The 18,160-nt window shown below is 34.3% G+C and overlaps 1 protein-coding gene across 1 annotated transcript; it reads right to left on the bottom strand.

Annotated features, from left to right (window-relative positions):
• Window positions 1-7,084: 7,084 nt before the first annotated feature.
• Window positions 7,085-9,730, bottom strand: LOC133287481 (galacturonosyltransferase 8-like). Its single transcript, XM_061485112.1, has 3 exons — window positions 9,569-9,730; window positions 7,783-9,030; window positions 7,085-7,564 (listed from the first exon to the last, which is right to left on the bottom strand). Exons 1-3 carry the CDS (start codon window positions 9,728-9,730, stop codon window positions 7,289-7,291), a joined length of 1,686 nt encoding a protein of 561 aa, XP_061341096.1. The 3' UTR covers window positions 7,085-7,288.
• Between the last annotated feature and the right edge of the window lie 8,430 nt (window positions 9,731-18,160).

The following is an 18,160-nucleotide window of genomic DNA, read 5'->3' as shown; positions in this document are numbered from 1 at the left end:
TATAAGTAGACTCGAATCAACAATGGTTTAAGTTTGTGAAGACTCAACTTTTGGGACTATGCTCAGGTAAATATTGGATAAATATTTTATTTAATTTGTTCTATCATTATGAAAAAAAGATAAAATCATGCATTTGGTAGTCTTGAGTCTGCTATATGAGTCGTATCTTACATTTAGTTTATATTATTGACTAGTTTGATTAGTATTTGCAGGAAATACTTTCGTCACTCCACTTTGATACAATAGAAGGTCATGAAAGACAGTCACAAGCAGGATTGGAAGAGGCAGAAACGGGTACTTGTCCATTGCTAGAAGAAAAGTCCACTAGAGTAACTAAGTGCCTGTTTGGATCCTCTTTTTTTTAAGCTACAAGCTACCTATAAGCATAAGCTAGGCCAAACAGGTTTTGGGAAAAGCTCTTATAACGAAAAGCTCTTTTTTTTATAATGAAGAAAAAAGCTGAAAATTAAAAGCTCCTAGGAGGAGCTTTTTTTTAAGCTCTTATCTGCTTTTCTTGAATTGTGTGCTTTTTTTTAAAATAAAGAGTGATAAAGATAGAAAGAGATAATTTTCTTGAAATATGTGCTTTTAAGTAATTTTTAAGCTAAAACTTTTATGTAATTTCCAAACAGCTTTTACCTTATTTTTTTAAGCTCTTTTTTTTAGCTTTAGCTTATAAGTAGCTTCTAGCTTAAAAATAAGAGGATCCAAACAGGCTCTAATAGAGCTCCACGTAATAGGAGGAAGCCTTTAAGGTTTAGGGAGTCAATGTAATTAGTAGCCACGTGGGTAGCACGTGTTGACAGTTACTGTAGTTGAATAAAATAGGAGGGAAATTGTAAAGGAGATTCATTCGATTGATTGCAATAAAAAAGTATTCTGATTTCTCATCTCTTTTCTCTGAATTCTCTTCTGTTCTTTCTGTTTTTCCTCTGTTACTACAAGAACCCATATCAATTGGTGCTTTCATCTCTGAACCATGGCACCGGAAACGCGAGCTCGCACCTTCGAAGACCGATTGGAGAATATGCAATCGGAGGTGGAAGGTCTATGCGAACAGATGCATAAACGATTTCAGGAATTGACATGCAAGTTAAATGTCATCCTCGACAGTTATCAAGAGTCACATTCGGCAACAAGCGCACCCAACAGCTTTCAACCTACAAGCTCCAAAGATCATGCCGCAGTAAGAAATTTGCGCCTTAAAGCTTCACGTTTCAATAAATCTTCTGACCCACAAGGATGGCTATTTCAGATTAATCAATTTTTCGATTTTTATGAAATGGAGGAAGGTCAGAGACTCAAGATTGCTCCATTTTATCTTGAAGGTAAAGCTTTAGCTTGGTTTCAATGGTTCAAAAAGAATACCATTGTGGATTCGTGGAGTGGGTTCATGCATGCTATCCAAGTTCAGTTTGGACCATCGGACATGGAAGACTTCCAAGGTCAGTTGACGAAGCTCTGTCAAACTGGATCTGTGTTAGAATATCAAAAAACATTTGAACTCCTTTCGAATAAGGTAGATGGCCTTTCTGAATCGTTTCTCATTAGTTGCTTTGTTTCTGGGTTAAAACAAGACATTAAACATGATGTATATGCCTTTTACCCCTCCTCATTAACCCGTGCATTCTCTTTAGCCAAGCTTCAGGAAACCAAACTTAACTTGAAAAACAAACCTTTAAAACTTTATTCTCCATTTCCACCACTATTACCCACACCCAAATTGACTCTAGATACTGGCCAAAAGACTACCTCATATACCAATACAAACTATACTAAACCCATAACCCAACGTTTATCCCAAAGCCAAATTCAGGAAAGGAAGGACAAAAATTTGTGCTTTTCTTGTGGTGACAAATATTTTTTTGGCCACAAATGTAAGGCTTCTGTACATTTCTGATTGTACCCGATGATGAGTTGTTTGAGGATAACATGCAAGCACAAGCAGATGATTCACAACAGCCAGAACCAATGGTAAGTGACACTGATAGTGCAACACCTCATATCAGCTTCCATGCCTAGGCTGGTATGTCAGTACCTTAAACTCTCAGATTTACTAGTCACATTGGTAAGTCAGAATTTTCCTTACTTGTTGATGGTGGAAGTACACATAATTTCCTTCAACCTAAAGTGGTGTCTACCCTGGCACTTCCCACAACCACTGACAAGCAATTCGAAGTCATGGTGGGTAATGGCCAAAGATTGCAATGTGAAGGCTTATGTCCAGTAGTCCCAGTTAAAATACAACAACATGTTTTCTTGGTTGATTTTTATGTTCTGCCAATTCAAGGAGATGACATGGTACTTGGTGTCCAATGGTTACAAGTGTTTGGCCCTATTACATTGGATTACAAAAAACTCACAATGGAATTCATGTGGGATGGGACAGCCATCAAGCTCAAAGGAGATAATCATACAGGACCTATCTCTCTCAATCAGTTCAAAAAAATCAGCAATACAGGACAAATTGCTTCCTTGTTTCAGTTACAAATGCTGGAACCTTGCATGAGTGCAGAGTCAAAGGTCATTTTCCCTCAGGTACAACATCTTTTACATGAATTTGATGATTTGTTTCAAGAGCCTACTACTTTACCTCCCCATAGACAAATAGACCATGCAATCCATCTAGAACCAAATTCCCTACCTGTGAATGTTCGACCATATAGATATCCTCATTTTCAAAAAGAGGAAATTGAAAAACAAATAGCTCAAATGCTTGATACTGGCCTCATTAAACACAGCACCAGTCCATTTTCATCACCAGTCTTGTTAGTAAAAAAAGGATAGGACACGGAGGTTTTGTATTGATTATAGAGCCTTAAACACTATCACCATTAGAGACAGATTTCCTATTCCTACAGCCGATGAGTTAATGGATGAGCTAGGTCATTCTCAAGTTTTTTCTAAGCTGGATTTGAGGGCAGGTTACCATCAAATAAGACTCAAGCCTGATGATGTCTATAAAACAGCCTTTAGGACACATCAAGGCCATTATGCGTTTTTGGTCATGCCTTTTGGCTTGACTAATGCCCCCTCTACTTTCCAAGCTACAATGAACTTCATTCTTCAACCACTTTTGCAAAAATTTGTTGCAGTATTCTTTGATGACATACTTGTATATAGTGCTTCTTTGGATTTGCATATACATCACTTGAGGCAGGTACTAGTGGCACTGCAGCAACATCAGTTCTTTATTAAAAAGAGCAAGTGTTCATTTGCTCAAAGAGAGGTGGAATATCTTGGGCATATAGTTTCCAATCTTGGGGTCAGCATGAATTCCAATAAAATCAGGGCAATGCTTGATTGGCCTAGTCCCAAAAATGTGAAACAGTTGCGTGGTTTCTTAGGCCTTACAGGCTATTATTGAAAGTTTGTACAAAACTATGCTTCTATTGCTGCCCCATTGACAGAATTGCTCAAGAAGGATGCATTTAGCTGGTCTAATGAAGCTCAAGCAGCTTTTATGGCACTCAAAAAGGCCATGACCACTTCCCCTATGCTAGCTTTGCCAAATTTCGAACAAGATTTTATTATTGAAACAAATGCTTCAGATGTAGGAGTTAGTGCAGTGTTATTACATGGAGATCACCATTTAGCATATTTTAGCAAGAAATTAACCCTCAGAATGCAACATGCTGCAGCCTATGTCAGGGAACTTTATGCCATGACTGAAGCAGTTAAGAAGTGGAGACAATATTTGTTAGGTAGAAGGTTTTTGCTTAGGACTGACCACAAAAGCTTAAAAGCTTTATTGGACCAAGTCATTCAAACACCAGAACAACAATATTACCTAACAAAATTGTTGGGTTTTCAATATGCTATTGTCTATAAACCTGGCAAGGATAACCGAGCAGCTGATGCTCTTTCTGGACAACCAGAAATTATGAGTTTCATGGCCCTTTCCACTAATCAGTTTCACATATTGGATGACCTTAGGCACGAAAACAGGACATTCGATTTTTCTCTCCAGAAACACAATGCAGTGGGACTTGCTACTGCCTCAAACCAGGATTTGGTAATTAGAGATGGCTTGCTGTTAAAGAAGGGTAAACTGTTCTTGGATCCTGCTTCTCCTTTGGTTGGTCAAATTATGCAGGAATGTCACTCATCTTTTGTTGGTGGTCATTTGGGAATACAAAAAACTACAGCCTGTATTGCTGCTACCTTTTACTGGCCAAGTATGCATAAAGATATCAAAAAATTTGTCTATTCTTGTTTGATTTGTCAACAGGTTAAGGTACCAACACAAAAACCAGCTGGCTTACTTCAACCAATCTTAATTCCTGAGAGGATATCAGAGGATCTTTCAATGGATTTATTGTTGGCCTCCTAAATTCTTTTGGATATACTACAATCCTAGTGGTAGTGGACAGACTATCTAAGATGGCTCACTTTGGGTTATTACCTTGCAAGTACAATGCTATTAAGGTTGCTAACCTTTTTATACAGATGGTATGCAAATTGCATGGAGTACCTCGTTCTATAATTTCAGACAGGGATCCTATTTTTCTTAGCAATTTTTGGATGCAATTATGGGAGTTGAGTGGCACTAAATTGAAGAGGTCCACAGCTTATCATCTACAATCAGATGGCCAATCTGAGGTGGTCAATCGGGTTCTAGAACAATACTTGAGATGTATCACTGCTGAGTCTCCTAAACAATGGTCTAAATTTCTTCCATGGGCTGAATTATGCTATAATACTGCTACTCACTCAGCTACAGGATTGACCCATTTTAAGGTGGTTTATAGCCGTGATCCTCCTTCTCTGAAAGATTATATTCCACAGTCAGCAACTGTACCTGAAGTAGATGACATGCTTTTGGATAGACAACATCTATTACTGCAGCTTCACAGGAACTTGGAGAAGGCACAACATCAGATGAAGCTCATTGCAGATACAAAGAGAAGGGACATTCAGTTTAAACCTGGTGATTTGGTTTGGGTTAGACTCCACCCATTTCGACAGCAATCAGCAGGCCAGAGGATTTTTAATAAACTTTCCTATCGTTACTTTGGTCCATTTTCAATAGCTAAAAATTTTGGCAAGGTTGCTTATAAGCTAAATTTGCCTATAACAGCCAAAATTCATCATACCTTCCATGTGTCTCTTTTGAAACCTTTTCAAGGAGACAATGCTAATCATTCTTTTCCGTTACCTGATGCATTTACTGGTGGCCTACCCGTGTTGCAACCTAGACAAATTTTAGCTTCCAGAATTACTGATGGAGGAATTCAGGAGATACAAGTACTTTGGGAAGATTTGCCAACAAAGAGTGCAACTTGGGAAAAACTTGAAGAGTTCCAATCACAATTTCCTTCTTTTAACCATGAGGACAAGGTTGTTTTCCATGATGGAGGTATTGATACAATAGAAGGTCATGAAAGACAGTCACAAGCAGGATTGGAAGAGGCAGAAACGGGTACTTGTCCATTGCTAGAAGAAGAGTCCACTAGAGTAACTAATAGAGCTCCACGTATTAGGAGGAAGCCCTTAAGGTTTAGGGAGTCAATGTAATTAGTATCCACGTGGGTAGCACGTGTTGACATTTACTGTAGTTGAATAAAATAGGAGGGAAATTGTAAAGGAGATTCGTTCGATTGATTGCAATAAAAAAAGTATTCTGATTTCTCATCTCTTTTCTCTGAATTCTCTTCTGTTTTTTCTCTTTTTCCTCTGTTACTACAAGAACCCATATCACACTTCCTTTACCATGTGAGAATCCAACTGGTTATGAAAATTGAGGTTAGCATGATTGTGTAGGAACACAATCACTACAATAAACTGAATCTATTGTTCTATTTTGGTACTTTATTTCTTTTCTATAAAGATGATAGATGAGGTTTTTGACCTTCTATTTAGGTCGTATATGATTTGGTATTCCACTTCAACTTCATTCTAGCCTTTCAATGAAGAGTTTGTCCCTTAGCTCTACAAGTTTGAATATTAGTTACTTGACTGATTAGACTTTTGGGTAGCAAGACATCACATTCTCTTTCAAAAGATTTAAGCAAGTATAAATATGTGATCAAAAGGATCATCTCATACGATAGTTAACATGATCTGATCACGTCATGTGAGAAAATCCTATCTATTCGTTGACAAATCAAAGGTTATGCAGATGAGAGAAAAAAAATATTAAAATAGAAAATAATAAGATTATCACCGTTGATTTACCCATAAATGGTTAGGATCCTCCCACATAATATGATTATGTTAACTAACACATAAGAGGATCCACTCCCTCGAAAGATAGATATTTTCATTTATTTGAAAAACACACCATACTACAATTTTAAATTGGTAGAAAACATAACTACCTTAGATTAGTGAGAAATTTTACATGATATGCTGTGCCTGAAAGTATCCGTATGCATCAAACACAAAAAGCATATGAAAAAAGTTCCATGTGATCTGGCAAACTATTTCATATTACACTTACACATTAAATTGATGAAGAGAAGCAGACCCATTTGGATGAGCTTCCAAAAAAAAATATTTTTTATACCTTACTTATTTTAAAAATACTTTTTGTAAAAGGTAAAGCTATTTAGATTTTAAAAAAAGAATTTGATTTATGAAAAAAAATATTTGATTTTTAACTACTGCTTTTTTTAGAAGCTAGAATTTTTAACTTCCAAAAAAAAGCAGGCTTTTAACTTTTTTTATTTTTTCTGTTTTTTTGAAAAGCAAGCATCCAAACAAACTTATTTTTTATGAGAAATGATTTTTTTTCAAAAAAAAAAATGCTTTTGGAGAAAAAAAAAAACTCATTCAAACGAACCCCGAAATTCCAACATTGAGAGAAATACACAGCTCAAAACAAATTGGAATCTACAACATTTACTTCAGTAATTTTGTTCAGAATCAGAATCTTTTCAATAACATTATTTCGTAGATTTAATGAACATATAAAGAGGGGAAAAAAAAACTAAAAAGAATAACTAAGGAAGTATTTCACAATTGAAAAAAGGCAGGAGTTTTCCCGCCCCAGATTGGAACTATGTTAAATGTATAAACATTTGATATCAAAACTAAATATAAAAATAATAATAATAAAAAACTCACTATTAAACCTGACCAGTGAGGGTGAGATAAGGACAATCCTTATATGCACACATATACTTCTAAATTTGAAAAGAGAGCATTTCTCGGATTCAAAGCCGAGACATTTCGATCACAAAGGAACAATTTTACACAATTTTAGCATTGCTCTATACTCTCGCTTGTTAGCAAATAATTCTTGTGGCACCAAACACAGCAGCAAACAGTGAGAAGTTATAATCATTTAGAGACCAAAATTGCAAGCCTGAACGAACTCTAATTCATAATCAACAAACTTTGTCCAAAGTGGTTTGAATTGAGTCAATGCAATGTCAAGCCATGGCTTCATGTTACCATTGAAGTGCACCACTGCTGCATTCTCTATCTCATCCATGCTGATGCTTGGGTTATAGCCAAGCCCCAAAACATGCCATGACTTATCTAAGGGCTTTGTTGTTGAGTAAAATGTAATTAGACCTGGTGGCAATGTCCCCAATTTCCACAAGGTTCGGTTCTCATTCTGCAGCAGCATAAGCATGTCCAGTTAAATATTATAGATAGTATGAGACAGGATTATAATTCAGAAGGATTGCAAACAAAAGTATTGATGAGAATGAGACCAAAACATAACTAGTATCAAATAGTTTTATGTATTATTAGTACTAAATATTGATTGAGAATGCAAAAAAATAAAACTGTTGAGTACTAAAACTTGAAAGTAACAGCTTCAAGTCTTACCAGATTCTGCCAGTAATGATACTCTTCTGTGCATTTCTCTCTTCTCCAAGCATCCAAATCAAAAAAATTCATTCCGTAAGCCCAAGCACATGCCTTTGGACTAAATTTTGCTTTAATCAAGGGATGTGAGAAATTCATGTATTGTGCATATCTATGGAATGATCCAAAACATGTTTCTACAGCTCCATTCACCTTGCCATCCATATCAATCTTCCATAACCCAGTAAGGTCCTTCTGAACCACTATGTCATCATCCAAAAACAAAATTTTATGAAGCTTTGGATACATTTCTGGCAAGTAGAATCTCAAATGATTTAATATTGACAAATATTTTGGATTCCTAAACTTCATATTTGTTGTGTCCTTTGTGGCATTCTCAAGCTTGTTTTCAAAGTAAAATCTCTGTAGGTTAGCAGACTCCAATTGTCGAAGCACCGGAACATATGAAGAATTTAGGAACTTGTAATTCTCAACTGCCTTAACCTCAATGTGAGCTCCATTATAATCCTTCAACTTAAACATCACTTGCATTGCACCAAGATTCATCTTATCTGTGACAACATGAAACACATGCTTCCATGGTTCCTTTGCATTCTTTGTTGCAGAATTGACCACCACAGATGCAGCAATAACATTATCTGAGAATATGGCATAGTGGTACAAGTTAGGATCTTCAAATTCCGGAGCAGTAGGCTTTTCCTCATCTGAATATTTCTCTGGATGTGCAATCCTTTCCTCCATCAACCGCATCGCAAGACAATACAAGCTCTTTGGGATTGATTTGGCTGCAATCAAGCTGGAGAAAGCACCCTGCTTCTTTGCCTTGGTCAATTGCTCATTCACGGCAAAAATCGTGTCCTTCAGTTTCTGAATCTTGAGCTGATTATCAAAGGACTCTTTGGCCTCACCAATCACTTGGCGCAAGACCTTAATTCGCTCCTTCACTTCCTTTTCCAATTGGCGAAGCAGTAATTCATCAACTGGGGTTTCATCAGAGCTGAAAAGAGCCTTGTATTGGGGTTTGCTCATTAGAGATGAGAAGTCCCTTGAGAGTTCAGAAAAAACCCTAACAAGCTTGGAGCCCTCAAGCTTGAGCTTCCTTGCATACGATGCATATACCAGAGCCACAGAGCGATGACCTTCAACATGCTTTCGTATCTGATCCAACCTTGGCCTCAGAGGATCAGTTTCCAGAGAAAGCATGGATCTACTAATTGGTTCAAATCCATGTGCATCTCCATCATAACCCTAGCTCAGAATCAAGACAATAGATTAATCAAATCTCTTTCAATTCACATAAATACAAACTGTCCCTTTCCAGTAAGATTTCTAGTCAGATTTTCATAGTGTTTCTCCTAGAAAATAGCATAACAACAAATTAATCTGGTTCTGCCGTGGCTTCCTTACATTACTCTAATCTCTTTTATTTCCTAAAAAAAAAAAAAATAGTAAAAAAAAAAAAAAAAAAAACCTTTTTAGTAGTATTTTCACTCGAATTTTCTGTTTGTTTCCCGAGAAAATAACAAACATTAAATAAGCACTGAATCCAGCGGGAGTCTGATCCTCACCCCACTTGAACCCAGATACCAAGATCCCTTTTTTTCTTTGAATTACATATACCCAGAAACAAAAACAAACATATATCACGAAAATTCTCTGTTTACTCGGAAAACAAAGAAAAAAGTATTTGTTTCTCGCGAAAATTACCATGAAAAGAAAATCAAGCAAAAAAAGATATATTAACAAAAGCTGAGAATGTGAAATTAGAGTGAAAAATGAAGCTTACGATGTTGTGGTGACCAGTGGTGTAGGAATGGGTGGTGAAGAGAAAACAGAAAGTGAAGAAAATGCAGAGAACAATGGAAATGGCAGAGGCCACGATTCTGAACGATAACCCGAAGCCTCTGTTCCCTCTGGTGCCAAAGCGCGCGTTTCGAGAGTTCACCATTTTTGGATTCGTGTGAACAATGGGATTCAAAGGAAGAAGAACAATACGAAGCACTCACTCTCACTGGGAAAATCATGCACACAGATTTTCTTTCTTTTTCTCACTGTTTTTGCGGAGAAAAAGATGATTATTAACGTACTTATATATTATATTAGATTAGTTACAATCTTTGAGAAAATTAATAAAAAGTGATTGTTTTTCAAAAACAATCAATTGCTAGGTATACGTATATTGTTTGTTCGGGGGTCTATCTTGAGAATATTTATATTTTGAAAAAAAAAAATTTGTTGTGGAAAAGTCTATCTTGTTCGGTTTAAATTTAAAATTCCAGCCATCGAATCAAATCGTGATCAGAAGATGTAAAATAAGCTTAAGCCGGCATTGAATATTCTTTTTTATACTTCACCATAATTATTTCTTTAGATCAATCCGCGTTGAATTTTATTAATATGATATTAAATTGAATGATTTTATTAATAAATTAAGTTTTAAAATTATATGCAACTAAACGATGAATGTATATTTCATCACATCACATAATATTAAATTTCAATGTCATCATTATACAAAAAATACTTATTAACCTTATTCATATAATCAACGTGGGACTCAAGTCTCATGCCTTATAATTTGATACGAATTTTGGGAGAGTTTTTATATAAACCCTACACTAGTCACTCATATCTTCTTTCTAAAGAGATTAGGAACTATGATATGTCCAAGGTCCAATATGAATTTTTTTTGAGAGATTTTCCTTGACTTTGACTTTGCCCGTGTCAACAAACAATTCGAAATGACTCGACTTTTTTAGAATAAGTCTGAGTCAAATAGCAATGATTCGAAGCACTTTACACTATTTCAAAAACTCAATGACTCAATCGTATCGATATGTAAAATACAGGATTTTCAATCCTAGCAGGAAGGGGGTGGATACTCAATTTCAAGTGAGTAAACAGAATTCTATACTTGATCTCATAGATAAATATCGAATTCTGTTGAAAACCATATTTGATGAAAGTTATATGTATAGCTTAGAGGGAGATCTTTCAAATCTTTCGAGATCCACCCTACAATATGGAGCCAAAAAGCCAAAAAAAAAAAGATCTTTTAGCCCCTGTAAGTTAAAAAAAATGAATTCTCCCTTTCACGCTCATGTCACGGCAAGGTGCTATAGAACAAAAAATCGCAAAATCTGATCCAATTTATTGTAATCGATTAGTTAACATGTTGGTTAACCGTATTCTGAAACACGAAAAAAATTATTGGCTTATCAAATTATCTATCGAGCTACGAAAAAGATTCAACAAAAGACAGAAACAAATCCACTATCTGTTTTACGTCTAATGTGAGACTCAAATCCTATATCTTGCAATTAGATTGTAACATCATATCCCTTCGAACTTTTCCCCTCCTGACCTCTATGACATTCACTAAATTTTGACACAAAATTATTTGTTATGCATCAATCACAAATAATAAATAAGGCAAAAATTTAGAGCTAACCTGCATGAACTTTTCCCCGCCTGCATGGACTGTGATAAAACATGAACAATATAGCTCAAATCAGGCCTGGTGATGGTCAAATATATAAGTTTACCAATAAGCCGTCGATAACGTTCTGGTTGGTCAAATAAGGGTCCATCATCAAGAGCTAACCTATGATTTTGTTCCATGGAAGTAACTGTTGGTTTGCTCCCACTCAAGCCTGCCTCGGCGAGAATGCTTAATGCGTACTTTCAGTGACACAAGAAAATACCCTCTTGACTCCAGGCAACCTCTATTCCTAGAAAATACTTCAGTGGTCCCAGATCCTTGATCTTGAAGCAAGTGTTAAGATAATTTTTCACCTGCATAAAAGTTGCGGTATTGTTCCCAGCTAAGATTATGTCATCCATATACACCAAAAGAGCTAAGAATACATCACAACGAGAAAAGGAAAACAATGTATAATCAGCCTTGGAATCTTTAAATCCATATTCGAGCAACGAAGAACGGAGCTTAGAAAACCAATTGTGTGGTGATTGTTTTAAACCATATAACGACTTTTGAAGACGACACACTGATGAGAAGAGCCAGTGGATGGCCGAAAACCTAGAGGAAAGCGCATATAGACTTTTTCCTCCAAATCTACATTTAAAAATGCATTGTGTACATCTAACTGATGCACCTCCCATTTCTTCGCAGAAGCAACAGCAAGCAACGTTCGCACACTAACCATTTTGGCAACGAGCGTAAATGTTTCACCATAATCTTCTCCTTCAACCTGTCTATTTCTTGCAATAACAAGACGAGCCTTGTATCGCTCGATCGAATCATCTGCATTATACTTTATTTTGAAAACCCATTTACTGGGCAAGGCATGATTTCCTAGAAGAAGGTCTGTGATACGCCATGTATTGGTTTCCTCATGTGCTGAGATCTCCTTTCTCATTGCATCAATCCACCTGATATTCATCATTGCTTCACGAAAATTTGTTGGCTCTTATCCTGCATCAATAGGGGCTAAAAATGCTCGATGTTTAGGAGAAATTTTATCAAAATCAAAGTTTGGCTCTACACGCATTGATCTCCATCAACATGCGGAGCAGTTGACGATTGTCATGGAATCTAGACTAACAACCATGCTAGAGAATCGCTTAAGTGTGATGGATACTAGTGAGAATTTACACCAATGAGAATTTACCTCTGATTGAAAGACTTTAGGTAGGGTGAATAACACGGATTCCATTGTTAATAATACAATTAGTAGTGTAGTTTGTTGTGATATAGCTGAAAGAATTAGTTACGTAGTCTATCTTCAATTATGAGTAATTCAGTTGTTGTATAGGAGTTGCATTTACTTGGTGAACAGGTTGTATATAAGCTTCGTACAAAGGATGCTAATGGCATGAAACGAATAATTATATTACATCTTGCATATGGGAGTTTGCGTCTCTCTCCCTTTGTGTGTTCATACCCCAACCCGTATCACATACCAATTTGGTGAAATGTCGATATTTCCTTTTAGGAAGTGTTGCGACATCCTAATTTACTTAGTGACTTACGTAGTTTACTTTCTAGCCATCAAGAAACCATTAGTTACATTCTAATATGTTTAGAGTGTAACTATTATTACAAGATTCAGATTCGTACTAAATGCTTAATTCCATTAGCTAGGAAACTATCATACTAAAACAAAAAGAAAAAAGAAATGGGCCCTTACTAACCCGTGTAGTGTATCTAGCCATTTTGTCATGCGGTAACGCCTTATTTACTCTACGCATATAGGATTTCCAAAAGAAAGAGGATGAACGTACGCAAAATCAACCCAATTAATCAGCCATTATTATTCAAATTATAAGAGCAAATATAGGCAAAGAAGACAACTTCCTAATTTCCTTCAACACTAATCACCATTATACTCGTGATGATATAGATTGACTCATCCAAATCTAGTGTTGTTACCCATATATCATCAACAATTCCTCTAATCATTATTCAAGACATTTAGAAACATCACAAACATAATGAGAAATATTTCCTGGTGACAATAACAGCTAATAAAAACATAATTTGAAAGCAATAAGAATCTCAAGATCAACTAAGCAAGTGATTTAATATAACATAGAAATAGTATTTCATCATATGCAATATTCATCATTGCCAATAACTTTATCATGAACCACGCAAAATATATAGGAAGGAGATTGTAATATGTAAATGGAATATAGGAAGGAGATTGTAATATGTAAATGGAAAAACCCAGTGCACAAGACTCATTGATCACTTGCAAGAATAGAGATGTAATCTTACCTTTATATTTTTACAAAAAAACTAATTTTTAAACATGAACCATGATCTTCCGATCACAAAAATACAACCTGCTCCAACTCTCAAAGGAGATTGAATTATGTATTTAACAATCTCAAAATTTACTGTAAAAATACATATCTAACTCAACATCTTCTCAAATATAAGAATATGGGTTTAAGTAGATTCAAGAACATAGAAAACGGATGATAATTAGATTGAACTATGTGAATCTTCTCAACTATGTCAACACCAGTTATCAATTCTAAATTAACACAAGCTAATAATTTTTATCTTTAAAAGATGTTTAAAGTGATAAGGAACCGATAGTGAAGAGTAAATAACTAGCAAGAAGAGTTAAGAGAGGAAAAACACTATGATATAATCCGGTTCACCCCAAAGCCATATGGGCTACCTGAAATCTTCAACAAATCTACAAAGAGTTCATAATATTGACAATTCTTTTGAGTTTCAAGTTTCTCCATGCTTTAGAGTACAAATATTATTTCATAGTGAAGCCTCTTCATGTTTCAAATATTCACCAATTATGTGACTAGTACAATCCACTAGCTCACAATTACAAAACTCTCTCAAGGTTCAAGTGTTAAAATGGGAAATAATAGTTGGGTTGCTTTTGAAATCTCTCCTATGGAGTGTATAAACACATATTACAAACCTCCTGCTCGTGATGCACACAATGTCTCTATGTCTCTATGCCCAATGTCTCAATGTCTCTATAGATACTCCTATGGCTGTTATGAAAGAGCAGCTGGAGATTTTGATGGCTCATGTCTCTATGCCCACTGTTACACCTCCTGCTCGTGAGGCACACAATGAAGTTTAAGTTGGTGATGATGCGAAAGATGATGTCTATGATGCTTAGTTACAAAAAAGATAATTGATAGTTATTTTATGATCTTTTAATACATTTTGTGAACAATACTTATTAGTTGATATTGTAGTTTGATACATTTGTTATTTTTGCTTTTATGATACTTTTTATCATTAAGATTTTTTAGCTATTTGATTATGACTATGATGGCTTGCATGGTTATAATTATTATAAGTTTCAAACCAGCTTTGATTGGTTATATGACTTTGATGATTTATATTATGACGATTATCACGTATAAATTTTGTTAAAAAAAATTCGAGATATTTTATTAAATATATTTTGAAAGTAGGGATGGAATTAGGGACGAAAAAATTCCGTCCATAATATTTTGAAAGTAGGGATAAGATTATGGATGGACAAAATCCGTCCCTAATAGGGACGGACAAAATCCGTCCCTAATAAGGACGTATAAAATCCTTTCCTGATTTCGTCCCTATTAGGGACGGATTCCTACCTTTTGCAACTCTCAATTTTTGACAATATTAGGGACAGAAAACACATGTCAGGGACGGATTTTATTCCGTCCCTATTAGGGACGAAATTAAAGTTACGTCCCAAAACATTAGCGAGGAGTGATTTAGGGATGAAATTTGTTCTGTCTCAAATTCCGTCCCTAAATAATTTAGGGACGGATTTATGACTTTTAGGGACGAAATTTGTCCGTCCCTAATACCAGTTTTTTTAGTAGTGACGCCTACAAAAGTTTTTTAATTTTTAATTTTATTTTTACAGAAGCTATAGGTACGCAAGGTAAAGAACATGACGAGTACATTGCAAAAGACCAACACTATTATATTGCTTTTTTTTTTTTATTCTTCATCTCTCAAAGCAATTAGAAAAAATATATATCTTCCTCACATTTTTGTCTGTTTTGAAAAGCAATAGATACTCTGTCACATTATCTACAAATTGCAGAGGGTATAATAGTAAGGAGCTTATTTTCTGTGCTCCTTTGTCAAAATAGCAAAAATATGGAATACAAGGGAAAATAATTATAAAAGTAAGAATAGTATAAGTGTTATTTTTTTTATCATTTTTAATAAATGATGTATTGTGTATTCGGTAGAATAAGAGTATTGAAAATATTTTCATTAGTAAGTCCAGTCTCTTTCTAACAGTCTGCAAGGGACTCATGCGCCAAAAAATAAAATAAAATATTACTATTTTAATAAATAATTACGAATACATAACTGTTTCAAAATTATTTACGGATCTATTACACTCATTTACGCTCAAATTAGGCGTGACTATTCACGTCCAAATTAGGCGTGACTCCCAAGGCATTCCCGCTTAATTTAGGCGTGAATCATCTGGTGTTGACACGTGGCAAAAAAAGTCAACTTACGAACCGTAAAATTTTGAAAAGCCATAACTTTTGACAAGGGTATCCGAATGAGGTAATTCTTTTTTTGATTCCACATAACTTTTCGAGATCTACGCAATGACATCTCATTTGATATATTTTATCTCTCACAAACACAATTCAAATTTGCAATAATTGTATTATATAGTGTATTACCAAAAAAAATTAAAAAATTATTATTAATAAGAAAAACAAAATAAAGATTTAATTTGTGATTTAAACTCAAAAAAAAATTTAAAAAATCTGTATTAATAAAGAAAATAATTAAATAAATATTCTAAACACTTGGTAGAATATTATATAAATTTGTATATATTTTAATAATTAAATAAATAACCTTGTACACTATTTTTTTCAAATACTTGGTAGAAGTATATATTTTAATATGACATTAAGTATCCTTATTTATAGATGAGTTAATCCACTTTGGTGCCATCTTTATAGTATCGTTGTTGTAAATTTGAATTGTGTTTGTGAGAGATAAAATATATCAAATGAGATGTCATTGAGTAGATCTCGAAAATTTATGTGGAATCAAAAAAAGAATTACCTCATTCGGATACCCAAGTCAAAAGTTATGGTCTTATAAAGTTTTAGGGTTAAACTATTAATTTTTTGTGCGTGTCAACACCAGACGAGTCACACCTAATTTAGGTCTGAATGCCTTGGGAGTCACGCTTAACTTAGACGTGAACAGTCACGCCTAATTTGAACGTGAATAAATGCAATAGATTCGTAGATAGTTTTGAAACAATTATATATTCATAATTATTTATTAAAATAATAATATTTTAATTTTTTTTTGCCGTACTCATGTGTTTCCATCTTTCCTTGATTGACTATAGTGACACGTTTAAATTGACTTTTCTCAAGTGATTTAGTGTCTGCGTTGACTCTTTTCGTCTTCTAGCAACTTTTCTAATTATTATATAGTCAAAATTACTATTAATTAAATTTCAATATTTAATCTCTTTTTTTTAAAAAAAAATTCACGTTTTTTCTGTTCTCTGTTTCTCTCAAGTCCGTTCTACCTTAATGTGGTGTTTGGTTTGGAGCTTTTCAAGAGATATCTATGTTTTTCAAGTATGGTTTTTAGAAACACCATGTTTGTTTCAACATATTTTCATCAAAAATTCATCTATCCAATTTGTATGGATCTATGATAAACATATATATCCTCACTGTTTAGAAACCCAGTTTGAAGGTGAGATTTTTTGAAAAACCAGTTATCTCACTTTTAATGCACTATTGATTTTATAAAAGTTACCTAATTTTTCTAATAAAATTTTTTCCCGCCAAACAACTTTTTTTTACATTTTTCTACCTATCTCACTTTATCTCACTTTCCAATCATTTCTCTATCAATTACATTTTCCTATTATTTCAAAAAAAATTTCACAATCAAACGCCCCCCCTAAACGTTGCTTTCACCCATATCACTATGAATGCTTTGGTTCGTAAGTGTTGACTTTTTGTTTAATAAATGAGGGATAATGATTCACGTGATAGTCAGTAATGACTGTTATTGACCAATTAGAGATGAATAATGATCATTGATAAATAATTTCATATTGCTGACCATTAAATTAATAACTATTACTGAGCATTCAATATATTTGATGACCATTCAAGTGATAGAAATCCAATAACTTTTATTAATCAATTAAATATGAGTGATAGCTATTGAAAAAAAACGACAAATAAAAAATATAAAGAATTAAGAACTCAGAAATAGTCAACTAATAATTAATGAATTGATTATGTTTTTTTATTTTTTTATTCCTTTAAATTTAATATTATGTTTGAATATTCCTTTGCGTCAACTTTCCCTTTAATTTAATATTAAACATTAAATTCGTAACCTCCTTGCAAAATTATTTCCATTCAATATCTTTCCAATTTCCCTTTTTTCATGGTACGTTTTGTTTTGGCTTTTGAATTTTGACGTATCTCTTTATCTCTTTTTTGACTTGGCAATGAACTCCAAACAGTTACCAATACTATCTTGATTTTTTGAATTACAAATATCTCAAAAAAGGGTAATATGGTAAAGTTTTCATGTCTCTGAATTACCTAACCCCATTGGTATTTGCATTGAATTTGAACCAAACCAAACTCTTCAGCAGACAGCAGCTACGTCCTCTCTCTCTTTAACACCTTTCTCTCTCTTTCACTCTCACGCCACCTTCTTCCACTACCCTTCCATATGATATAGTACACACAAAACACAAGGGTGTAGGAGAAAAACCCAATAGAATTCACAAGGTGTTAGATGCATAGATATCAACAAAATATGTAGAAATCCCATATATCAACCCACCACCTTTTCTAGTCATATATATAGATACATATATATCATTAACAAGACACTTTGCTTTGTCAA

Source organism: Gastrolobium bilobum, unplaced genomic scaffold, assembly GCF_033153095.1.
Source record: "Gastrolobium bilobum isolate Gb01-03AN ecotype WA unplaced genomic scaffold, APGP_CSIRO_Gbil_v1 utg5060, whole genome shotgun sequence".
Taxonomy (NCBI): domain Eukaryota; kingdom Viridiplantae; phylum Streptophyta; class Magnoliopsida; order Fabales; family Fabaceae; genus Gastrolobium; species Gastrolobium bilobum.
The sequence above is the reverse complement of the archived record's forward strand: the minus strand, read 5'-3'. Positions and strand labels throughout refer to the sequence as shown.